The sequence below is a fragment of the Lygodium microphyllum genome, chromosome 1 (assembly GCF_053477565.2).
Source record: "Lygodium microphyllum isolate KBCC chromosome 1, Lygodium_microphyllum_v1.1.10, whole genome shotgun sequence".
NCBI lineage: Eukaryota > Viridiplantae > Streptophyta > Polypodiopsida > Schizaeales > Lygodiaceae > Lygodium > Lygodium microphyllum.
This window is the reverse complement of record NC_141135.1, coordinates 198,557,574-198,581,389: the sequence shown is the minus strand read 5'-3', so window position 1 is coordinate 198,581,389 and position 23,816 is coordinate 198,557,574. Positions and strand designations below refer to the sequence as shown.

At 39.7% G+C, this 23,816-nt stretch overlaps 1 protein-coding gene across 3 annotated transcripts; it reads right to left on the bottom strand.

The window, feature by feature from the left end:
- Positions 1 to 5,972: 5,972 nt before the first annotated feature.
- LOC148042141 (nucleotide/nucleic acid binding protein) lies at positions 5,973 to 23,437 on the bottom strand. Of its 3 annotated transcripts, none has more exons than XM_087685631.1 (16): positions 23,189 to 23,435; positions 22,981 to 23,088; positions 22,655 to 22,769; positions 21,347 to 22,203; positions 20,791 to 20,922; positions 20,611 to 20,703; positions 10,244 to 10,367; positions 9,841 to 10,164; positions 8,988 to 9,052; positions 8,717 to 8,888; positions 8,528 to 8,632; positions 8,062 to 8,166; positions 7,755 to 7,943; positions 6,820 to 6,954; positions 6,545 to 6,738; positions 5,973 to 6,470 (listed from the first exon to the last, which is right to left on the bottom strand). In XM_087685631.1, coding segments are annotated over exons 1-15 (2,694 nt in total). In that variant the 5' UTR covers positions 23,191 to 23,435; the 3' UTR covers positions 5,973 to 6,470; positions 6,545 to 6,570. The 3 variants fall into 3 exon arrangements, with proteins under 3 accessions (XP_087541757.1, XP_087541752.1, XP_087541764.1); XM_087685626.1 differs by having other exon boundaries at positions 5,973 to 6,467; positions 23,189 to 23,434; XM_087685638.1 differs by lacking the exon at positions 5,973 to 6,470 and having other exon boundaries at positions 6,609 to 6,746; positions 23,189 to 23,437.
- Positions 23,438 to 23,816: the final 379 nt, after the last annotated feature.

Sequence of the window (23,816 nt, the reverse complement as noted above, 5' to 3'; positions counted from 1 at the left end):
CTAGGAGACTACGGGATTAACAAGAAATGTGTCCAGCTAGTGTCTTTAATTGTACCAATACCTCTTATTTCTTGTGCCTTCAAAAATTTGTTTTCCAAAAAATAAAAAGGAGATAAAAGACTTCAAAATTGGAAAATCCCATTTTACTGTAACGATAGCTCTCCCTTCACAAATTAGTTTTCCAAAAAATAAAAAGGAGATAAAAGACTTCAAAATTGGAAAATCCCATTTTATCATAATGATAGCTCTCCCTCTATTGGTTGAGAGAATTTCTCTCTCTAAAACTAAAAGGCCCAAACTTGAGTCCAAATCTCCCATAATGAGATGAATCACAAGTAGAAGAGGCACGAGGCACACCAATCAAGGACACAAATGCTTGAGACTCGAGCATTATGACTTTTGAGGGCAAGTCCCAAAAAGCTCATAAGTATGGCAAGCGCGAGTAAGGGACCTTTGCCTATGTAACATCTACCACTGCAAAAGAAAAATCACAAAAGTCTTGTAAAAAAGAGGTTAGCTAGCAAATGAATGCGCTTAGAGAAATCAAAAGGGCACAAAAAGCTTCAACGTATTAACTTCCAAAGATCCTCTCTTGAGGCTTGTCAAAGATATTTGTGATAGGTTGGCTCTTAATATTAGGTGGCAAAGTAGTGCAATAGCTTGCCTTCAAGAGTTTGAAGAAAACTTCTTGGTCAACTTCCTCCAGGACAGCTATGTGTGTGTTGTCCATGCTCATAGGGTAACAATGATGGACAAGGACATGCACATTGTAAAAATTATAAGGTATAAGTTTGACAAGCTTGTCGCAACACACACACACAAGTGATGGAAAGGCTTATGAGATTTTGAATATTTTCCCTATAAGAAGGACAAAAGAGTCCAACGCATCCATGCATGAAGACGTCCACATTGAAGGGCTGACTGGAAGAAAAACTATAGACAAAGTTGAAAAGGGTAAAGAGAAGGAGGCTGAGAAGGAAAAGCAAAAGGAATATAATATTGAAAAGAAATAAAAAGTAAAAGGGGATGTATAGAGAGAGAATGTTATATACGAGAGGAAGAGACCAAAAAGAGAAGAGATGAGAGACAAAGTGAGGAAGAAAACATTTTCAACATGCTAATGGACCTAGAGAAAGAGAATGCAAGGTGGCTCAATGAGATACCAAGGCAAGTGGTGGTGGATGTTAGAGTCCAAGACAACTCACAACACGTTACCATTTCCATTGAGGGCACAATATTCATTTCATAAGAAGGACAAGGAGATCAGTGACACAACTATTCTAGTGTTGTTGAGGTGTGTTGAAATGTCATTGTGTTCCTTTACATAAAACCACTCATTAAGTACTTTGTGTGTAACACCTTAAGAGAATTTTAAGTTGTAATCAAGTCATAGGTGGTTGAGGGCCAAAAGCCCAAAGGCCTCAAGCCATAACTATTTGAACACATGTAGATCACAATGGAATAGTGATATCTTGGACATAAAGTTTAGGAAAATATGGCTAATGAATCCTCTCCATGATTTCCATGGGGATGTGAGACTATTAGTATGCATTTATTTGTGGTTCTAAAGTGTTTGTAGTATTCTTCAAGTGATTTGTATTGGAATATTCAATAGGATTTATCAAATAAAGTTTTTGCTACTTTGGAGAACAAGTTTCCATCATTGAAAAGGGATAAAGATGTATTTGTTTATAGCCAATAAGTCCCACACAAGCCAAACACCTCTTGTGAATAGAGGGTAATAGCGAATTCATGAAGATTTCTAGGCTACAAAATTCATAGTTGAAGACAAGAGAATAACTATAAGTGATTTACTTGTTGTTTTTCCATATGAGAATACCTTTTTATTATCTTTTTTAGTAACCTTGCTCTTGTTTTTGCAATTTACTAAAGATTGCTACAAAGAAGAGTATGTATAGTTGGTAAGGGCCCAAGCAATCAAAATTCTTCTTAGCAAGCATCTTAACCTTCCTTCAAACCCAAGTTCCCTACAAATTCTAAAAAGCCAGCAGTAGCTAAGAGGTTGGTGTAGCTAAGAATCTTGGTGTAAGCAAAAAACTTGTTGGCATAGAAGAAGCCCGTTGTAGAGTCAAAAATCCACTTGCAACCAAGAAGCCAATTACAACCAATACAAAGAAGGCCCCTCCAAAAGGCAAGGGGGGGAAGAGGACCACAAATGAAATGGAGGGTGCAAATCAAGAAACAACCAACAAAAAAAAATCAAGATGACAAAATGGACTCAAAGGGTGCACAAGACAAGACAGGAGAGAAAAGTCCAAAGGGGAAAGCCCAAAGCAAGAGCCCAAGAAAGACCCCTAAGAGGGCCCTAGAAAATACCCCACAAAGGGTTGAAAAGACCCTTCAAGAGGCCCCACTATAAAGACCCCATAGACGAAGGATGAACTTCAAACCTCCCTTCGAAGGACTTCTAAAAGGACACAAAGGAAGGAGGCAAAGATTGGGGCATCTCCTAGGATACCCCAATTGGGAATGTTCGAGAGAATATATATTTTAAAAACCATGTTATGTGTACGTAACCCCTTGTATCCAACAAAAATCAACACAAGCTTAATGAATTTAAATCATTTATTCTCTTATTTCCTTGTAAATTGTTAGTTTTGGGAATCTTGTCTCTCTCTGAAAATATGAGTTTATTTATGTACAATTGGATGTGTGACATTCTAAGTATCCTAAACTTAAATATATTGAAGCAATAGAAGGGCACGCGAAAATAGATTGACAAAAGTGGTAGTTTAAGACTTTGCAAATCTTACTATTAAAGCAATTAAAATGTTTAAACGAAAGCAAAGTATGGATCACATATGAACTTACACTAGAACAACACAAAGCATGACTAGGTAAAATTACTAAGATGAAGGTAGCTAGAAAGAAGGGCAAATGGGTAGTTCATTGAGGTGGCAATGTCATCATATAGGAGTTTAGAAAGCCTAAACACTAATGTACTTTTGGAGCATGATGTCTCTAATAACTTTGATAACTTTAATAGTCGGTTGATTGTTTTATGTTAATGGCTCTTTTACATGCATTTCCATTTGTGCCAATTGAATTTGTGTTCATTTGTGGGAGCTTCCATAGTCTCTTTCACAATCTCAAGAAAACTAGAATCGGAATCATAGCTAGGTCCTCCTCAAGGCTGTGATGTTCCTTTAGAGACTATGGAAGCTCCCACAAGTGAAAGCTTCCACTAACACTCATGTCCTCCAAGCAACTAGCAACTAAGGGAGATGCACATTTCTAGTATGCCCAGATGTGCACTTGGCTAAAAGCCTACATACAATGAGGATAGATGTGCTCCCACCTTTGGACTAGAACCTTGATGATGGTCCACTAGACAAACTTCTTACACCTCCCCCATGAATCCCATGCAACAGTTAGGCATATGTCTTGGTTGCATTATACACATGAATTCCAAAAGTTTCATCAATATTACAAGATATAATATTTTGGGAATAGTTATTGTAGTGCAATATTAAAACATTGAGTACTAATATCTGAAAATATTTTGGAAGAACAATGTATACTTTGTTTTATGTATAAAAGCCATAGAAATAGGGTGGCTAGTGAATCAATTAGATTTTGGAATTGACCTCTTGACAAGCTTGTTGCATCAAGCTTATTGGTGAAAGCCTTCTTGCTAACATGTTTACCCTAGTATAAATATATAATACATATTTGTAACACTATAAACATACAATTGGATTTTGAAGATCATGCTTCATGTAAATTGGGCTTATTTTTCACATACATTTGGACATGTGTGCATGCATAAAAACATACATATATCTCCTACAACACCCAATTAGCTTTCCTTCTTTACATCCATATGCAAAATGTGTACATGCACATGCATGTACGTGCATGTGTGTGTGCACACATGCACACATAAGACCAACACATGGAAGTGAAAAGGTCATGTTACTTATTTTTACCTTTCTAACACTCACTTTAATGTTGTGCTCAAAATCAAATAGTTAACATTTTCTATATTCCAAAAATATACTTGACGTTCAAAACATATATTCAACATTTTCATGAATGCATACACATCTAGTGTGCAAGATAAATGTTTATTGGCTTGTCCAAACTAAGTGTTACTCAATGCAATCTAATGGATTGATTTTTAAATGGTCTTAATGTATATACTAATCAGATTCTTTTCTCAAAATCTAATTCTAGTTGAAAGGTCTCCCTATGTAGTTTGATGAGATTCGTTTTGAAACTTTATCCCGATGTATTATTTGTTGCCTACAATTCATAGTTTGCTTGAATGGGCCAATGTATTTGTATATCACTTGGCATTTGTAGTAAGCTCTAGAAATACCTTAACCATGTTAAAACTCTAGTATTGGCATGTAGTATTATTGCCATTCACTTTTCTAAATGATATGATCATTTCCTCACCTTAAGAATGTTTTTGGACTTTACTCTTATCTTGGCATACCCTTGTGACTGCATCACCTTGTACCTTAAGTATGTCTTTGAAATTTACTCTTATCTTGGCATACCTTGTGATTTGTTCAAGTTGTGTTCCTTCTACCTCCTCATTTTGTCATCCACTCCTTTACACATTTATTTCCATCTGGTATCAAATCACAAACCCTATCTCTATGATTGAAGCTCACCCAAAAGGTAGATTCATGAAGCTTGCAATCCAAACATTCTTCAAAATATGTCTTTACATTTTATCATCTTTGTTGCTGCAACATCATTTAGTCCTTCCAAAGCCTCCAATACATACTCATGGTGCAAGAAACTATTATGCTTTTGGAGCATATAACTTGCCCTCATTTTCGTAGCCCTTCTTTATGTTGAGATCGAGGTGGATTTCTATCATTGCATCAATGTTAGAGAGGATAGCTTGAGACATTGCTAGTCACCAAACATAATGGGACCCGTGTTGTTCTAAGGTCTACTTATACAACTCTCATCCTCCACTATCTAACATCTCATATCTATCATTGCATCAACGTTGGAAAGGATAGCTTTGAGACATTGTTGGTCACCAAACATATTGGGACTCTTGTGGTTTGTACTAATCATTCCCCGCGTTCTAAGGAATGGATTCCATTATCCGTTCATTGATCATTCTTTTGGAGTTTTTATGTTTCTTCTCTCAATGTCTAGTGAGAATGTTTGTGTTTTCCCACTTCCAAATATTTTGGCCTTCAAAATGCCTTAAAGCTTGAAACACGTGAAAGGCTATCAAAAAGCCCAACAACCTAATCAGGGAAATTACCCATGAGCAATTGTGGTCAGTTCCTTATCTGAGCCATGTGCATTCATTCATTTGCTGATATGCTTCTCACAATAGATATTGAAACTCTTCAAATTACTTTAAGTGCTTATGGCTAGCTCCTAATCCAACCCATGCAAAAAAATGAGACTTTAATCCCCCTTGAAAAGACAAACAATACCAATATTGTTGCTCACCTAGAAGTCCACCCCAGCCAATGCAAACAATCTAGCTACCCATCAACATACAATTCCTTCCCTGGAATATGGCAGTATTGCTTATGTAAGAGCATATCCTATACTCTGTACACAATCTAACCAATACCCATCAATGTACAGTTCTTATGAAGCTTGTATGCTAGTCATCACCCCCATAAACCTTATTTAGCCTTCCCTGCAACCAGTACACAGCTCTGGATCTAAACCAACGGATGATGGAACTTCTTTGCTGATGATCCATTACTGCTTGTGATTGTATCTAAATGTGTTGTGTAAAAGCATGTTAAGATCCAATGTTACATCTTACTTAAATCCATCCTCACCATTTCATGGGTATACCTAACCATGACTGAATAACTTCAATTTTAAATTCTCAAGGGAGAAAAAAGCTGTCTAATTTGCTAGGTTTCCTCCTTGGGTCAGATGCCAAATTTCGATTTTTTTCTGGCCTTTAACCATTATGGACAAATGTAGCCTGTTGCTAGAGCTTGGAAATTCAGAGCAATATGCGTAAAATGCCATTTAACTGATCCTGCAGCAGAAACATCCACAACTGTGTAGGTCATGATGAAAAAAACTTTTACAACAGAGCTAGACATAAGTAAAGCACATGACATCTGCTCCTTTCCAAGGGGATTACATGTTACAAATCTTGAGCATCTTCCTTAACCTCACTAGATCTCAAGCAGCAACAGAGCACTGCACCACAGCTATTTTTCTCAAGTTATCATACATTGTTAATAGCATTCTGACAGCAATACGGCATTATGCTTCAGATGGTGAGGTCCTCCGAATGAGAAATACATTGCTAAAAGCAGCCGAAGATGAGAGAAACTTGTGGCTTTCCTCTTCCATGTCAAGAGAAGGAATATGTGTGTTTTGCACGCCAAGGCAAAATATGTACACAGTTTGCAAGCCAAGGCAATTCTAAGTGGTACATTGTAGAAGCCCATGTTGCAGGCTGAAGATGGAAACAACAGCACCTCCCCTCCTGTCTGCTGCAAACAAACCGGTGTAGTGAATTCAATGCCAAACAAATTGTGTGTACAATCTGCAACATGCTACCTGTTACCTTTAATACACAAGGAAAATTTCAGTTCACTCCGTAATTTTCCCAAAGCGCATATCAGCACTATCAATTAGGATCTTCTTTCTCTTTTTAGGCCTTGCACTGGCATGTAATTCATCTGCATCTCCTGAGAACTGTGTTGCTGTACGAGCTCGAAGTTCCTCCAAGCTCTCACCTTCTTTAGCTTTCTCTATCACCTGGACCCCTACTGCAACTCAGTACACTCAGGCATATCAAAAACTTAAAACCCTATGCTTACTGATCTGAAAAACACATACCAAATGCCGCCCATATAAATGCGTGCTTGAAAGTGCATTGTAAGCATTTTCAGCCTCTTGTTTTGTTATAAATTCCAGAAATGCAAAGCCTCTGTGATTTCCATCAAATTTCTTGGGCAGACGCAAGCTTTTGATCTGCAACATATGATGGGGATGCACAAAATTACAACAAGAAAGCTCCAGTGACCATAAATGAGTAGAAGCAACTCATTGTAAGCATGCACGAAGTAGCAAAAGGAAGAATTGTTTCAATGATATAGAAATCCTGCTCCTCATCTTCTCTACAGTCTACACAAGTGAGACATAAAACGCTTTTCACCCACAATGGCAACGGCCCAAGACTAGCAAATGGAAACATCTAGAAATGGTAGGGAAATTGAATATTTGTAAACCTTACTTCACCAAAAACATTTAAGAGCAGGCTTGAAGGGGAGCACAAGAAAACAGAAGAAGAAAAAAGGGAATTTTAACCTATGCTCAGTCAGCTTCTTTCCTGGAGAGCTTATAGTTTTTCAACAATACAAACGCCCCCACCACAAGAGGAAGCTTCTGTGCAACAGCTTGACCCTTTCTTGGGCCACTTTAGACATTGCAGCTTCTGCTGATTTCCAGGGGTAAAGACCTCAGAAGCCATGCTTACCAGTTTTTATGCCAGGCCCCAAACTAAATTGATCTCCCAAAGGATAGAAAAAACTCCTTTCTGGACAGCTTATTGTCTGCTAGCATGAGGTGGCATGGAATAGCAATAGGTATTAGTTACACTACACCTGTGGTCGGCATGAACCAGATGTAGAACAAGGAAGCTATTACATGCTAAACCCCTTAATGATTCGGCAACACGACCAGCAGAAGGGTAACATAATTTCTACAATTCATAGGAAAGGGGAATCACACACCAAAAATTATAGAGATCTGGTTATAGTGGATAAACTTGCCTGGCCAAAAGGATTAAATAGTTGTTGCAGATCCTTCTTGGTCGCTTCGAATGCTACATTTCTTACAAGCAATTTAGTGGAGCTTTCATTTTTCCCAGGCTTCATAGATGTAGGCAACACCTGAGAAGAGGTCATATCCTTGCCATGGCTCAACTGCAGGACAAGTGCATGCCCATCCAAAACTGTTCCCTGCATGTTTCATAGGGTTAGTTTGACTTGAGGACACGAGCTTACATGAATGCAGAAGAAGAGCTAGGATTCAATGTATACTTTTTTTTTAAATGGAAAACATGTATAAGACAACCACCTGCAACTGCTTGCAGACAGCCTTTGCTGTCTCCGAGTTGTCGAACTCAATAAATCCAAAGCCCATTGATAATGATTTTCCTGACTGGTTTTTCTTTTGTTTAATCTGGTGTGTGTTTAAAACAGATAAGAATCCAAGGTTACTTTTGCCATGTCATACAACTCCAGCAAATACACAAGCTTCGGTATATTTAGCCATAAATGCAAAAGAACCAGTTCTTAAGATTGCCACCAGATAATGGAACTAAGCTCATTTCTTAAATTTGCATGTAAAAGACATTATTGTGCATATATTTGCATGTAGAAAGCTTTATTTTCTTTGCTTTTTGCAAAATAAAGTGCAGCTACTTATATTGCTCAGAAGAAAATACAACGAACTACAAGTGCTCCACAGTCTGAATGTCAGCATATCAAAGCATGTAGCAAGCATTACCAGATATTTTTAGTGTTTGGATCATAAGACTTACTGTAACACTTCTAAGAGCCCCTTCTTTGATGTTCTTCTGTATGTGGTTCTTCAATACACCTTCACTTGTCTTGAAGTTTAGATTCTTTACAAAAACAGATCTCGACTGCAACATGTAGGAAGATCTTGAGAAATGCCTTCAAAGGGAAATAAAAGACTTGTAGCAGAGCAAATTCATCAGCTATTCTACCTCAGAATCTACATCATTGTCTGCATCCCTGGACACTGCAAGCTGCTGTTCCAGAATGGCACGCTTAACTTGATCTTCTCCTACAGCCTTTGCCAAGCTTTTGTCTGACTTCTTGGTGTATTTGCCTGTTAAAATATTTTCTGGGGCCCACTCCAAGTACAATGGTACATGTCTGAGACATCACAGAGAATAAACAATTAAACCATATAAAATAGCCTGCAGGAATTTCTGAGCTACAACTCGCCATCTACTTTTTCTAGTGACAACTCACTTGAAACGTTTATAGGCTAAACCCTTGAACGCTGCACGAGCTTCTGAGGACTCAAGAAACACCACCTGCAAAATAATAATAACTGTAAGTTGGCTAAGGTTCATTCTAATCTGTGCTGATAACCTTCTGAGAGTTCAGCAGATGAAACAGGGTTCTGTATATAAATTCTTATCTAAGGTATGGTGGTACTCTCTCATAACAAGAAAGTAAAGTTTCCTGCATCAGATGATCCTATGAGACTGTTAGTGATAACAATGTGTTATGGAAAATCTGTACAAGCAAATCAACTTGTTAGCTTATGATTAAGTCTGAAAAAAGTCCACCACCCTAAAAAGTCAAAGACGGGAAACATACTGCTGGGCAGAAACCCAAAGATCAAGCTAAATTAAAGACATTTCTGTGAACAAAAAGACTAGAATTTTAACACCTATGTAGCCAATTGTATAGCTGGATTGGATTAACGGTTAACCTACAATCATAGGTCACTCTAATGTGTGATGCTAGCTTCAAAGTTCTGATATTCAAAAAAAAATTGTTGAAACATGGCAACTACGTATTTACTGCATATTCTTTTGCAGTCACATTGCTCTCACATCCATATTCTCCATTCTCCAGGTGCCCAATCCTGTTCTACGAGAAGTTCCCTTCCTATTCCTTGCTGGACAGTAACTAGGCCAAAAATAGCATCTGCACAGCAATATCCCCCTTCCCTGAAGCTAGAAACAAAAAAAGGAAAACTAAAAGACTGTTCTCTTCCCATCCACATTCTGATTACCTGTTAAATTGCAGATAAAACTCTTGCCCTCAAAGAAAGGGAAAAACGAGAAGAGATAGTGAGAAATGCAATCATTACCAAGGCAAGTGTTTTTGTTGGTGGAAGAATAACTCTTTCTAGGCTTCCGAACTTGCCAAACAGATTGACCAAATCTGTGTCCATGGTTGTGTATGGAAGATTCTTTACAAGGATCACACGATTACTTCGTTTCATGTTATCCAACTTTCCAGAGGCAAGGTCCTCCAAAATCTCTATATTAACACCCTCACTGCTGAGGGATTTCTTGGTCTCTGCAATTATATGAGTCTCCCCTAAAGCCATCCGAACAGCAAGATCCTCAGCCTCTGGATTCAGGAAATCACTCTTTGACAGGCCATATTTTCTGGCAACATTCTCTGCAACCTACAAGAAATAACATATGCCTTCATTTTCCCAAATTTCTCACCTTAGTACAAAATCATTGAATAAATTTCTGAGTTACCGTATCTGAGCGCATGAACAAAGAATTCCAAGCCTGTGAGTTACCACTTGCTTCTGCAGCCCTTTTCTTGGCTTCTCTCTCTTGCTTGAATTGATTCATCCCAGAAATTCCTGTACTACCTTTACTGTTCATTACAAGAACATTTTTAGTACCAATGAACAAAAATCAGTAAAGCAACAAACCAAAGACCCACTGTGCATAAGATCAACTTTCTGAGAACCAAAGTCGCATGTTTTTGTTAAAAATTCAGAATTTACTTGCAACCAATTTGAAGAGATTTTCTGCTTCAGCTAAAACATGTTAAAATTTCACTCATTGCCAGCTCCCTGAACCCTTTTTCCCTTGAAAAAACGCCAGAGAGACCAATATATCATTTGCATTGATGAGAATTTTTGCAGAGGGAGCTAGGGTGCATCTTAATTGAAAGACCTGAGAGGAAGGTTTTTCTCTGTGTCCTTAGGCAATCTTGTTTCTCTACCAGCCAGTTCTTTTACTTTCAGTTCAGTGTCTTGTCTTCATAGTTTCAATGCTTAGGGTTTTCCTTCAATCATTCTAACCAGCCCACTTCATCCTCTTGCAGCCTACACCAACCAGGAGGTCATCACTAGCCTGAAGGAAGTCTGTATTGGCAAAAATGAAAAACATTGTAAACTCAAAATGGCCCCCTTGGCCAGGTTTTGCCTTTGTGTTGACAGCCATATTTGGCTTCCTTCTCATCTTGGGGACCATCCTAGGCCTTCAGTTTTACTTCGGCCAGCTTCAAAAGAGTAAAAAGTAAGCTTTAAAAGCTTCGTTTATTTGTCGTCTGTATGGCTTAGCTTTAAAAGCTATATATAAAGGGTTATATAAAAAGCCTAAGACACCTTTTGCATGCATTAAAGCTCTCAAGGCTCTTAGCCCCTGTTCACATGAACTCCAGATTTTCCAGTCAAAAGCAACACATCCATGCATTATCCTCTCTTGCCAATGTGATTACAGGCTGCCCTAACAATACCCCACACAAAATATCCTTGCACTTCTTCCTTGACTTTATACTTGCTCCACAACTATTCTCACTTGGCGTTAACATTAACCCCTTGCTACCTGAGTTCCACTCCCATGGCACTCTCCATCAAAGATAGTAGAATGGAGTGGATAGGAGGGTTGCAGAGGTGCATGGAGGTTCATGAAACTCGATGGATAGGAGGAAATCTCTCTCAACATCAGGGAGGAAATTCTTAAGAAAAGGCATCACACCAAGTACTGTGAACACAAAACAGCACCCATCCTTCAAAACAATAGCAGCATCATACACATCATGGCCTTCATTCAAATATACAACACTCTCAACCAATGGCTCAAAAATCTATAGTACCAGCATTGCATCCGAAAGCGGGTACACCAACATGGGAACATTGCCACATCCGGTCTATCCAATCCCACAAGAATTGGTGCAAGGTACACATATTCTACATAGAAAAACTGCCTGCCTAGGAAAAATGAATATTTGGCTGTCTTGTTTGGCCAGGAAAAAGTACTGCCAGATTTTTATTAATGATAATGATGGCAGCTGATGATCTCACCCTCCCTACAAGAAAAGACTAAGCAAGCTAAAATCAAAAGAATCAATAGGAATGATGAAGAGTTTTGAGTCTAGGATCAAGCTTTTGATGCCTTAAAAAGCCCCCTGCATTTTTGTTTTTCATCCTTTTTCCCCAAGAAAAGACAAATCTATTAATAAGCACCTCTAAAAACCTTCGCAAGGTAGCACCACAAAAAGTAAGCCTTGTACAGGACTTCAATGATACATCAAGATACAAAGAGAGTCTAATGCATGAACATCCAATCAAGTGGTTTGAAATGCCAATCCTACATACATATCATGGCTGTATGGGCATCATATTTGAGTTCATTTCTGAGCAGGTGGCATAATTATGACTGGCCAACCTGCATTAATGGCCTCATTAAATGCTGGCTGATCTCTTTATTACTTTTGATTATTTCAACCTCTATAAAGGCTGCCTCTCCTCCATCTAACAATTGACTGATACAGACACTGTATCCTTTGGAAAGAGAGAGAGAGACACACTAGGAGCATTTTGCTGGTTGCCCACAGCCTGTGCCTTTGCACACACTTGTGCTTCAATATATGGATTCTGTCTCCCTAGTTCATTACTTCTGAGTTCATATGTTCTTGTTTTCTGTTCAGTTCAATATGTTTACAGCTGCTTCATCCTTTTGCTTCTGCTGCTCAACATTATTCTGGCATAGTATCGAAGCCCAAGCATCTTGTTTTGGGTTCTGTCCTGTATTTCTAACCGCTGTTTCAGGTCTAATGGCTCTTCCCAACTGCTGTAAACTTTGTGCTTTGCTGTTATACCTATCCAACCAGCCTGGGTGCCTTATCCAACAGCTGGCAGCAGTTTTCAGCTGTTAGGCAGGCGATCCCCTCCTCTGGGACATCTCCTAAGGTGTGGGAGAAGCTTCAACTTATGTACAAGGTTCCATCAACCATGAGAGTTGTTAACCTCTACATCAGTTGCACAATATCCGATTCAAAGCGAATGATACAATAACCATTCATTCTTTGAGTGACACGGATCCAGGATCAGCTCGCTGCTTCACAACATGCCGTTCACTCTTCCTGAAGCCTATCTAGTAGGGATTGTTCTCTACAAACTGCCTCTAATGTTTGATAGTGTTGCAAAGGCCTTACAAGCTCAAACATCGAATTCTCCCGTCAGTTCCCAACACGACATCAATGCTACTTGATCATGAGTCATTCGAAGGGACATTTCCATCTCATTCCGGCGGCCCCCCTTTGGGTGCTTTGGTTGCTTCAAAGAGGGGTGACACGCAATAGACGAAGAAGGGTTGGTACTACTTCTATGGCAAGAAAGGGAATCTTTGCAAGGATTGCAAGAAACTAGTAGTGTTGGCAAAAACAAAGGGAGAAGAAGAAGAAGAAGAAGAAGAGGGGCAAGGACTCCAATTCCTCATCATCCTCTGATTCTAGTCATGCGGCAAAAGCCATGACGGCCTTGGAATCGTTCTTCTAGCCCTAGTGGTGGTGTCATCCCTCACGACTCTCCAATACCAAAGAGGGAATGTAAGAAAGTGGTGGTGGTGGGACATGCTAGCCTCATCCATATGCAAGTGTGGTGGACTTCGAGTGTGGCTTTCTACAAGCACCAATAAATTCTAGCAAATTCAAATCTTGGAGCTTGTTTACCTTTCATGTTCATGATGGGAGGTGAGCAAAGGGTGGTCTTTGCTCCTAGTTTGATCCCATATGAGGGGACACTTTGGCAATCTTGTAAAGTGGAATCCATAGTCATGATGTACTTTCTGTGGAGCTCATTCATGACGGGTATCCAGATTCAGCTATTTCTGCTCTCTATGGTCAAGGATTTGTACAATCAACATTGACATCAATGACTTTTCGAGGCACCTTGGTGGAGATCACCCATTGCTTGGGTATCCATAGTCCTATCTAATTGTCATTGTTGTGTGTACTATGTACTATGTGGGTCTTTTAGCATTGTATATTCTATTGTATTTATCACCCATGATTTGAGAGAGAATGTTAGCAATGTATGTACCATTGTTGTCCAAGCATCATATCAAAGTGTATTTCATCTCTAAGCAAGCAACATAATCATGGTTGGCCAATCTGCATTAATGGCCTTGTTAAATGTTGGCTGACCTATTCATTATTTTTCGTTATTTCAACCTATATAAAGGCTACCTCTTCTCCATCTCCAAATTATATGATGTTGAGCTAAAAATGCATTAGCTTCTTTAAAACAGCCCTACATAGGTTATCCACCATTCAGCCTTAATCTTGTTTTTATAGCTTGCATATGCCTTCTCATTACTATCCACACCTCGTTACTATCCACACCTCGTTCATAGAGGATATCTCAGCCGGAGCTATCTACCATTTGGCGCCTGCTGCCCAGCCTTCTACTGCTGTTCAAGACTGTTTTCCAACCTTCCAGCTTGTTGTCCAACCAAGCGTTGCAACCTGCACCTTCCCAGTTGCTGCCTGCTGCCACATGGCCAGAAATGGGTGTTTCCTGCACTATACAACCAGCCGCATATGCATTTTGGTGTCCTAGGTGCATTTGCTGATTCTCAAGCTGCTTGATCTACCACGTCAACATTTGAACTGCGTTTACCACATTCACTACATCAACAAGCTGCCAAATCATAGTATGTGTTGGGTTTGCTGTCCTGCATTGACTACCTGTTCTGTCACTAATTCAAACTTTACAAGTTGCATTTGCTGCTGCCAAACACATTCGGAGGCTGCTTAATGTGTTTCAAGATTCATAAAAGCTCAACAACTCTTTTGCTCATACTTTTTTGTCTTGGTTCTCGAGACACCAGAGTTCAAGGTTTAGTTTTCACCTTCCATAGTGTATTTGCTGCATTGAGTATTGTATCTATTCATTCATTCTTCAAATTTCATTATCTGATGTGTTCATTGCCACTTTGTTAACCTATTCCTAACTATGTTTCTTTATCAATCTGTGTGTTTGTCACACAATTGTGTTTGTATTCCATAGACGAGCATTTCTTTACATGGTATCAAAGCTAGGTACTCACTAACGAAACCTAGGCCCTTGATCAAAAAGCTCCATCTTCAAAAACAAGAACTACAAAGGGAAGACAACATCAAACACTTTCATACCTACTCAATCCCCAAAGGAGCCTATGCTGATGAGAACTAAGTAAGAGTGGCTTCCATACCCAACTCCACAAGGTTCTAACATGGCTAGAGATCCTTTTGACTACATTGGAGACACATGTCATTATCATATCACAGATGAGAAGCTACACATAATCATGGCTCACAAAGCGAAAAAGAGTGAAGAGCTTAAAAAAATAGCCTTTCAACAAAAGCTACTTGAAGAAGGTATAATTGATTCTTTCTCGTAAGATGTTGCGCATAAATCTGATGATGATGCAAGGTTGTCGAGACCATCAAGGATGGGCCCCCCTCTTGGAGAAAGAGATCTGGAGTATGTCCCTTACTTTCAAACTATTCCTACTACTCTGATGCAAGGTACACAAGTTTCTACTTTTGTCCCTTCTTGTTTCACTTCACCGCCTTTGCAGCATTACGGTAAAGATCAAGAGGAAAGCTAGAGTGCCACATGTTGATCACAGTAAAAGTCCCATTGATGATCCATTTTTGCATATCAATACGCGAAGGGGTGACTATAAGCCTCCATGATCGGCATGGATGCATCCTCCCCCACTCCTTCGGACTAATGGGGAGAGGGTGATTCTTTGTCTTTCCCTTCCACATTGCGAGAGATGGCCTTCTTTTGTCAACAATGACACGATTTTGATTCATTTTTGCTTTAAAGGCATTTATTATTCGTACATTGTATCATTATCCACATCCTCTAGGTGGCTATTAGTGTAAAAAGACGCTTGAGCAAGGAAACAATTCCCTGCACCATTGCATTGCATTTTAAATGAGCATAATGGTCTGCAATGCATCTTACATAACTCCATGCATTGGCATCCTGTTCTTATAAACATGCATCTATGTGCATTTATCACTTTTCAATCTTTTGGAGTGGTCGACTCTTGATGAACCACATTCGCGACAACTCACATAACAACCTCTTAGGACAATCTTCCTTTGCTACCATCTATCTTTTTTGCTTCACCACATACCCTTCATAGATTTCTTTGTCACCAATAGCCAATGGTGGTCGAGACAGCTTGTCTATTTTGTGACGGCATCCTTTTATTCTCCCCTCAAGGCACAGATTAGTCAATAGGACAAAAACTGATTGAAAACTCATACTTCGTGCTAAATTACAACAAAGTCAAAAGCCCTTTTATAGAAAAAAACCCTGAAAACCACCCCTTTGAAAAAACCCCACTATGGTTCCATCTACCATTGTAGATCCTAGTAGGCCACAAGGCAACAAGTGAGCACCCTTTGTTCAATGCACCCAAACTTTCTATAAATAGACAAGTTGCCCACCATTCAACCTTAATCTTGTTTTTGCAGCTTGCAGCAAGTGCCTTCTCACTGCACAGCCCGTTGGCAGAAGATATCTCAACCAAAGCTGTCCACTACTTCTGTCTACCATTTGGCTCTTGCTGTCCAGCCTTCTGTTGCTGTTCGGGACTGTTTTCCAGCCTTCCAACTTGCTATTCAGCCAGGAGACTGCAGCCTACACCTTCCCCAATTGGCACCTACTACCACATGGCCAGAAACCTGCATTTGTTGCACTATATGACCAGTCACATCTACATTTTGCTGTCCTAGGAACCGCCTGACCCACCATGTCATCATCTACATTTGCATTTGCTGATTGTGGAACCGCCTAACCTGCCACATCATCATTTGGAATGTGTTTACTAGATTCGTTGCATCAACAGGCTGCCACATCATCAAGATTCTGTACATGCTGCATTTGTTGTCCTCCTGCTCCAATTGCCTATTCTATCACTAATCCGGTCTTCATAGGCTGTGTTTGCTGCTGCTGGATACATTCGGAGGCTGCTTGCTACATTTTGAGGTCCATCAAAGTACAACGCACTCTTCTGCTCATACTCTCTACCCTAATCCTCAAGACATGGGAGTTCGGGGGTCAATTTTCACCTTGCATAGTGTATTTACTGCATTGACCATTGTACCCATTCATTCATTATTCACATTTCATTATCTTCTGTATTCATTGTTTGCATGTTAACCGTAACCCTAACTATGTTTCTTTATCAGTCTGTGTGTTTGTCATACAATTGTGTTGGTATTCCACAGACAAGCATTTCTTTATATATGATACATGCACATTGCATCCTACTGGAGAGAGAGACTAGGAGCACTATGCTTGTTGCCCCCACAACCCATGCCTTTATACACACTCTTGTGCCTTGGTATATGGATTCCATTTTCTCCAGTTTATTACTTCTGATTTCACATGTTCTTATTCCTTTGTTCAATTCTCTATGTTTACAACCACTTCACCTTTTCTCTTCCATTGCTCTACATTATTTTAACAATCCATTTGTGACCCTAAGTGAAAAAAGTGCAAAAATCCCAAGTACGAAGAAAAGCATTTATCCTCATCATGCACTCAAAGTCACCCCAAAATCTCTCCCATCTCCAACAATGTATGGATGATTTGCTTCCAATGTTTTGAGTTTGTTTCAACTTTCAAGGCATTTTTTGGCTTTAAAGTTTAGGGCTTTTAATTTTTCACAACTTTGGTTTTTGGAAATTTCCGCTTTTCTTTTTTTTTTTAATCAAAGCTTTTCAAAAAAGAAATACCAACCAGTCACAAATCCAAGTCATGCATCATTAACGATTAGGGTTTTTGCTTACAAGACTAATCACTAAGTACCTGAGCCTAGGCCGTTTTGGGACCTCTCTCGTACCTTAACTAATAGCAATATGCTCTATTCTTTTACACGATATCATTTCAACTTCACTTGGATTCTCATATCCATTTTGTTTCAACAATGTTGTTTAGAGGGATGTAGATCTATGGTGACCAGATCTATTTCGATCATGTGCACCTCTACCTTGAGTGCCCCGCTTTTTTAGCACCTAGAATGGTGTACCATCAATAATGTACATATGTCTTCATTGTATTCTCATTTGCATACTAGTATTATGGAGTGACACTCTCCCTCTAGTGAGTTGAGTTTTTCACTCCATCATTGAGTGTGTGAGACTCAAGGCTCTTAAGAGTTTTCTTTTAAGAAACTTGTCATCTTGCACGCTATCTCAACATACTTAAGACTATATGCAATCTTTGTCCTACAGAGTTCAAAAATAGAAGGTTGTGCAATGCTTCACATATTATTTGGCCCTAAAATACATTGCGTTGTTGGTCATGTTTGCTATCACAATATCATGTTGATCTTTAGCCTTCCTAAGAATAGGCCTAAACTCTGTTGGACATCCATGAAGCTTGAACAACAGAGCATAATCATACAAGCAAATGAGAGCTGAAATGTATGAAAACTTAGGTAAAAAGCTGCATGACTGCTTTAGGAAGGAGAAAGTTTTTGGCAACAACATTTCCATGGATCACAAAGACATCTACTATGATACCATGACAGAAAATGAAAACATGCTAGCATCTAAAGCCATGGCCAAGAGATGGAGTAGTGGTAAATCATTATCCAATGTATAATTGTGACTCCTGAGATACTACACTGAATATGCATGAAGGTGCACATAAACAAGTGGGAACTGTAAGCTAATGTGTGTAGGGCCTACGCCCTAGAAACTAAGACAGACACCTAAGAAAGGAGTATTGAGCTAAAACACGGTCTACAATTGATTAGCATTTTTAAACAACCCCAAAACGTGCTTAATCAATGAAAAATGCAAATTTGGTGTGTGGTTCAAGAGAGTTTCAATGGTCCTCCAAAACCCTAACTTTTGCGGCAACCCTTCAACATCTATAAATAGACAGGCTGTTGTAAAGAAATACCCTATTATAGAAACACAAACAGAAACTATATGACAAAGCACAAATTGATAAAAGAACACGGTTAGGGTTAGGGTAACTCAAAGACAATAAACACAAAAAATAAATGAAGTAATATGACTGCTGAATATACAATGCTTATACAGCAAACACACTATGCAATGAATGAATACTGAACCTCGAAATCCTGTATCTCAAGGATCAAGGCAACGATAATGAGCTAGAGAGTGTGTCGTACTCCGAACGAATCCCGAATCATAGCAAGGCAACCTTCAGATATCGAACAATAGTAAACGCAGCCTGTGTATGGACCTAAAGCAAGCGACAATCTAGAGAGAGTGTGTGCAGTAAACGCAAGCTATAGAGAGAAAAAAACAACAAACACATGCTATAAACAGCAAACGTAGGCTGTGGAGAGAAAATCAGCTAAACGCAAGCAAAGGAGAGAGAAAATCTGCAAACGCAGACAGTGGAGAGAGAATCTATTGCGAGAGGCTACGAAGACAAGTGTGCTTCGAGTCCTCGGGCTGAGAGAGAAAAGTTGTTGCAATAGGCTGAGGAGAGAGAAAAACAACAGCGATAGCAAGGAGGAGAGAGAAAACTGAGCAAGTGGCAATTGGAGAGTGATCAGCAACAGTCGCTCCGCTATAAGCAACTGCAAACTGCGAGTGAAAGGCTGAAAACAAGCGCCAGACTGTAGATGACAGCAAGAAACACTTGAGACTATGATGTCCTTCACAAAAAGGGTGTGGCCAGCAAGCTGAAAACACCTAAGACCTACAAAAATGAGATATGTCACTAAATGGAGAGTAACATACCTATTTATAGAGAGTTTAGGCCCTCCCAGGTGGGTTTGTGCTTATGGGATACAAACACACTCTAGAATACATTTCTTTTAAATAAACAAGGTTACTTCATTAATTAAGCATGTTTCGGGGCTGTTTAAGTGAAGCTAATGCATTTATAGCTCAACAGCTACTCACCATTCAGCCTCATTCTTTTGTGCAGATTTCTCACTTTACCGTGCAAATTTCAACTATCAGCCACCTACCATCTACTGTCCAACTATCACTAACTGCAGCCCAATCACTATCCAGCCCTAGGCAGCCTATTTTTAGCCATCGCCTTGTTGTTTGGAGGCCTCCATCTACTGCGTCATTATAGCACCTAATCAACCTACATTTTCAGCATCTAGTGCCAGGAGACAGGCTACTGCTCTCTCTCCCACCGGGCGATTGCTGCAGTACCCGTGTTTTTGTTGTCCAATAGGTCGTCTACATCAATAAACCCCTCTTCTATTGTCACCTCACAATTCTCTACCTCAACACTCTCTCATCTTCGACTGGTGCTTAATGCACTTCGGATCCATCTCCAGTGGACGTCACTTATCCTTGGGCATTCTAGCATTTACAACATTCATTCACTTTAGAGTTTCTTCTCTTTGTGTTTGTCTCTGTGTTTGAGTTTTGCGTTTTTGCGTTTTGCGTTTTGCGTTTTGCATTTTGCATTTAGGGTTTGAGTTTTGCTTGTCTCTATCAGAGTCTTTGTGTTTCAGTCTTGACGTATATGCTATGTTTTCTCAGTGCAAACCCTAGTATATCTTCACAAGGTGTACATCTAGACACTACGTGTTGGACAAGTTTGTCAATGAATTGTTTTGACTTGAAAGCTGGCATCTCAGAATTCTCCAAGCTTGCAACATGCACTCCATCCCTCGAAGTGCTCAAACCTTCAAGCTGAAAATCATGCATATTTTCCTAAGCTAGAATTTGAGCCTTTCAAGTATCCAGATGGTCTTTAAATAAACTGCTTGAAGACAACATTAGCATAAAATTCTGCAGTTTTCAATAGAAGATGGCAAATAGGGCACAATTGGAACCAGAAAACAATGGTGACAAAGGAGAAAGAAAGTACAGTTCATTTTGAGGAGCCTGAGGAGGTCTTTTAGCTGGTAATATGTGAAGCAGCCTCCCTTGAAAAATGGATTTATCTAGCACTTCCATAGCCCTATTTAGACACCATAAATTTTAGCATCAGAGAGCATTAAGAAACCACACTCAAAATTATTCACTCTCAGAAAGTAGAATTTCATACCTCACAGCACATTCTGGTAACATATATAGTATGTATGCATAGCCTTTGGAGCGTTTTGTATCTTTATCTAGTACCAAGTGAACTTGAGAAACCTCTCCATATTGGCTAAATAGCCCTTCAAGATCCTCTTCACTGCAAAAAAGAACAACAAAAACCACACAAATTATAGATTCGGTTCCAGAACCAAGTCCATATGGTGATTCCTTTGCACACTGAAATCTAAACCTTCACTTTAGGTCAGCATTCAAATGTTCTTTTCATAGTAGATATCTAGCCTGAGTTAGATATGTCAATAGGTTGTAAAGCCATAAGAAGTCATCCAGGCAGGAAGGTAGATCGGCATGCAGGCAAGCAGAAAAGCAAATAGAAAAACATATAAGAAAGTCGGGTAGCTAGGCAAGCAGGCAGGCACACAGACAAGCACCAAATGGACAAACAGACGACCAAGGACAAATATGTTGAGCAAATAATTGAACATTTACCATGGCACAGTATTCCTATGTTTACAGGAATTTTGACCAGACTTATTTCAGCAGGGTTATTTCCAAACATATACCTGGTGGTATATGACAAGTTTCGCACAAAGAGGCGCCCTGTTTCTGCCACACTCTCCTGTTGTTCTGCAGAAATCACCTCAGTCTGGTCAACTTCGGTCGCTGTTATTTTATCTGTTAAATTTGAGTCTGCAGAAAGGTCATGCGAAGCATCTGCAGCAACTTCTGTATGCCCTAAATCTGAATTGTCCTTCAGAGTCACATGGTGTTTTTTGTCATCCTCTTCCTTTGGTATACCTTCATTGTCACTATCCGGTTCTGTACCATCATCATCATTGTCACTATCATCACTATCATCATCATCCCTCCAACTGTGTGTGGTTCTCCGCTTGAGATAATCCATATCTGAAATCGTATCATCCCTGACCCAGTTTTCCTTTTCCCTTGGAAATGGGCTTGCGTCAATCACTTCTTCTTCATCCATATCAGCTTCCCCTTGCCCCTCAATGTCAGAATTATCTTCTGTTGGTCGTGACATTCCTTTCATGGTACAACTAACTTTTGATAGCTTTGACTCTGTGATTCCTGCAGAGTTGGTCTTTGGAATAGTCTTTTTCTCCTTTCTTGTTTTGCCTGACTGTTGCCCCTTCAATACTTCCTTGCTCACCAGAGTAGTGTCATTTGTCCATAGCTTGGTCTTGCTGCGTGGCTGCATCACTTGCAAAAACTCTAGGAGCTGAGAGTCCTCTGAGGGATCCTGAGATTTGCTGTTTGATGAACCTTTTGGTGGTGGTTTGGACAGCACTTCAGACTGCTCCTCATTGCTGGCAGATTTGTTAGATTTATCATGAGCTGAACTCCCCTGTGAATGTCGACTCCAAGGACGAGGCACATCTTTGCTGCCAATTGGCTTTGCTATCTGCATGTTGTGCACAATCAGGGTAATAAATTGGCCTCGCACCACAGTTATTAAAAAGCATCACACCTTGAAAGTTACAAGACTAGGGTAGTAGCTAGTTGTCATCTGTGAAATTCGGACTGCAGCTAGGTTTGGTTATACCATTTGCATCCAACAAATTTAATTCATCTTGATGCATGAAACCCATATTAAAGACTGAACGTTGTGATGCCAATTTCATAGATGAAATTGCATCCTGAAAACTATAAGGCTGGGCTGCATCTACTTTCATGTGTACAATTACTAGGTAAGCCAGATTTGGTGAGAATAAAACAATGTACATGCGAAATTGACACCATCTGTGACGATTGCATATAGCCCATGAACTAGAAAGGCATTTCAACCCTAAAGAGCTTATTTCACCTCAAAGCATGAAACATATATTAAACAGCAAACTTGAAATTCACTATACCTCACAACTAAGCCGGAATGTGTCCATAAAGGATCGATTGAAGTACGTGACAGCATCCTGGGCTTCGTCTTCTGTACGATATCCCACAAAACCAAGCTGTCGGGATCGTCCATCACTGAAAGCAATGATGGCAAATGCAAGACATTACATGAAATATGTACAATTCAAGATATTAATCAACTGCTCCGTGAAGGCACACTTGGATTGATGTACGGGAAGTAAAGAATTACAGAAAAGCAAGCTGTTAAACGGCACAAACACTTAAATAGATATGAAGGCACAGTTAGATAAATGCAAAGGAAGTAAATTATCCAGGTGTATGGCACCTGGTTCTCATGATTTTAGCATCGGTGACCTCCCCTCTTGCAGCAAAATGATCCCTCAGCCGTTCTTCTGTGAGGTAGGTCGGGAGGTTCTTCACGCATATCCGCGACCTGCAAACAGGGGATGCCCAGAAGGGCAGAGAAGGGCATCAATGCTGGTATCATGGCGAAATTTTGAGAGCGCAAACAATCGAAGGAACGGACACAGTACATGGTGTCTACGAGGGCGATCCTCGACGTATCGGGCCTACACAGAAGGTGTGTAACACTCAAGCTAGCTCAAGCTTTGACTTGAGACGGGAAGAAGACAAAGCAGCTGATTGCTATATCGATCGATGGACTGATGATTACGGCCGTTCACGCTTTGATCGACTTGTGGGTTGAACGCCCTTGACAGTCCGACTGACCATGTTCTTTGTGTTCGATGTATAAGATATATAGCTAGGAGGCACGTTCCTCTTGAAAGGGCAGCCCTTGAGGCTTGCGGCATCTATATGCCTAGCATAAGAAGCCGAGTTCAATTCCCGGCAATGGACTAGTGGATTTGTAGCCCTACTTGTGTAGGGCGCTATGTTCGATTTATAAGATGTGCACTTACGAGGTATGTTCCTCTTCTAAGGGCAGAGCCGTTGAGGCATCCATGTGCCTAGCATAAGAAATCGAGTTCAATTCTCGATGATGGACTAGTGGATTTGTAGCATTACTTATGTAGGGCATTGTGATTTTACACTCCACTTTGCTTATTTATTTTAAAATAAAATGTTTGTGAACAATAAGCATCCACATTCGCATTTTGCATGCCATATGGTATAAAATCTTGGATGCATAACACTTGTATG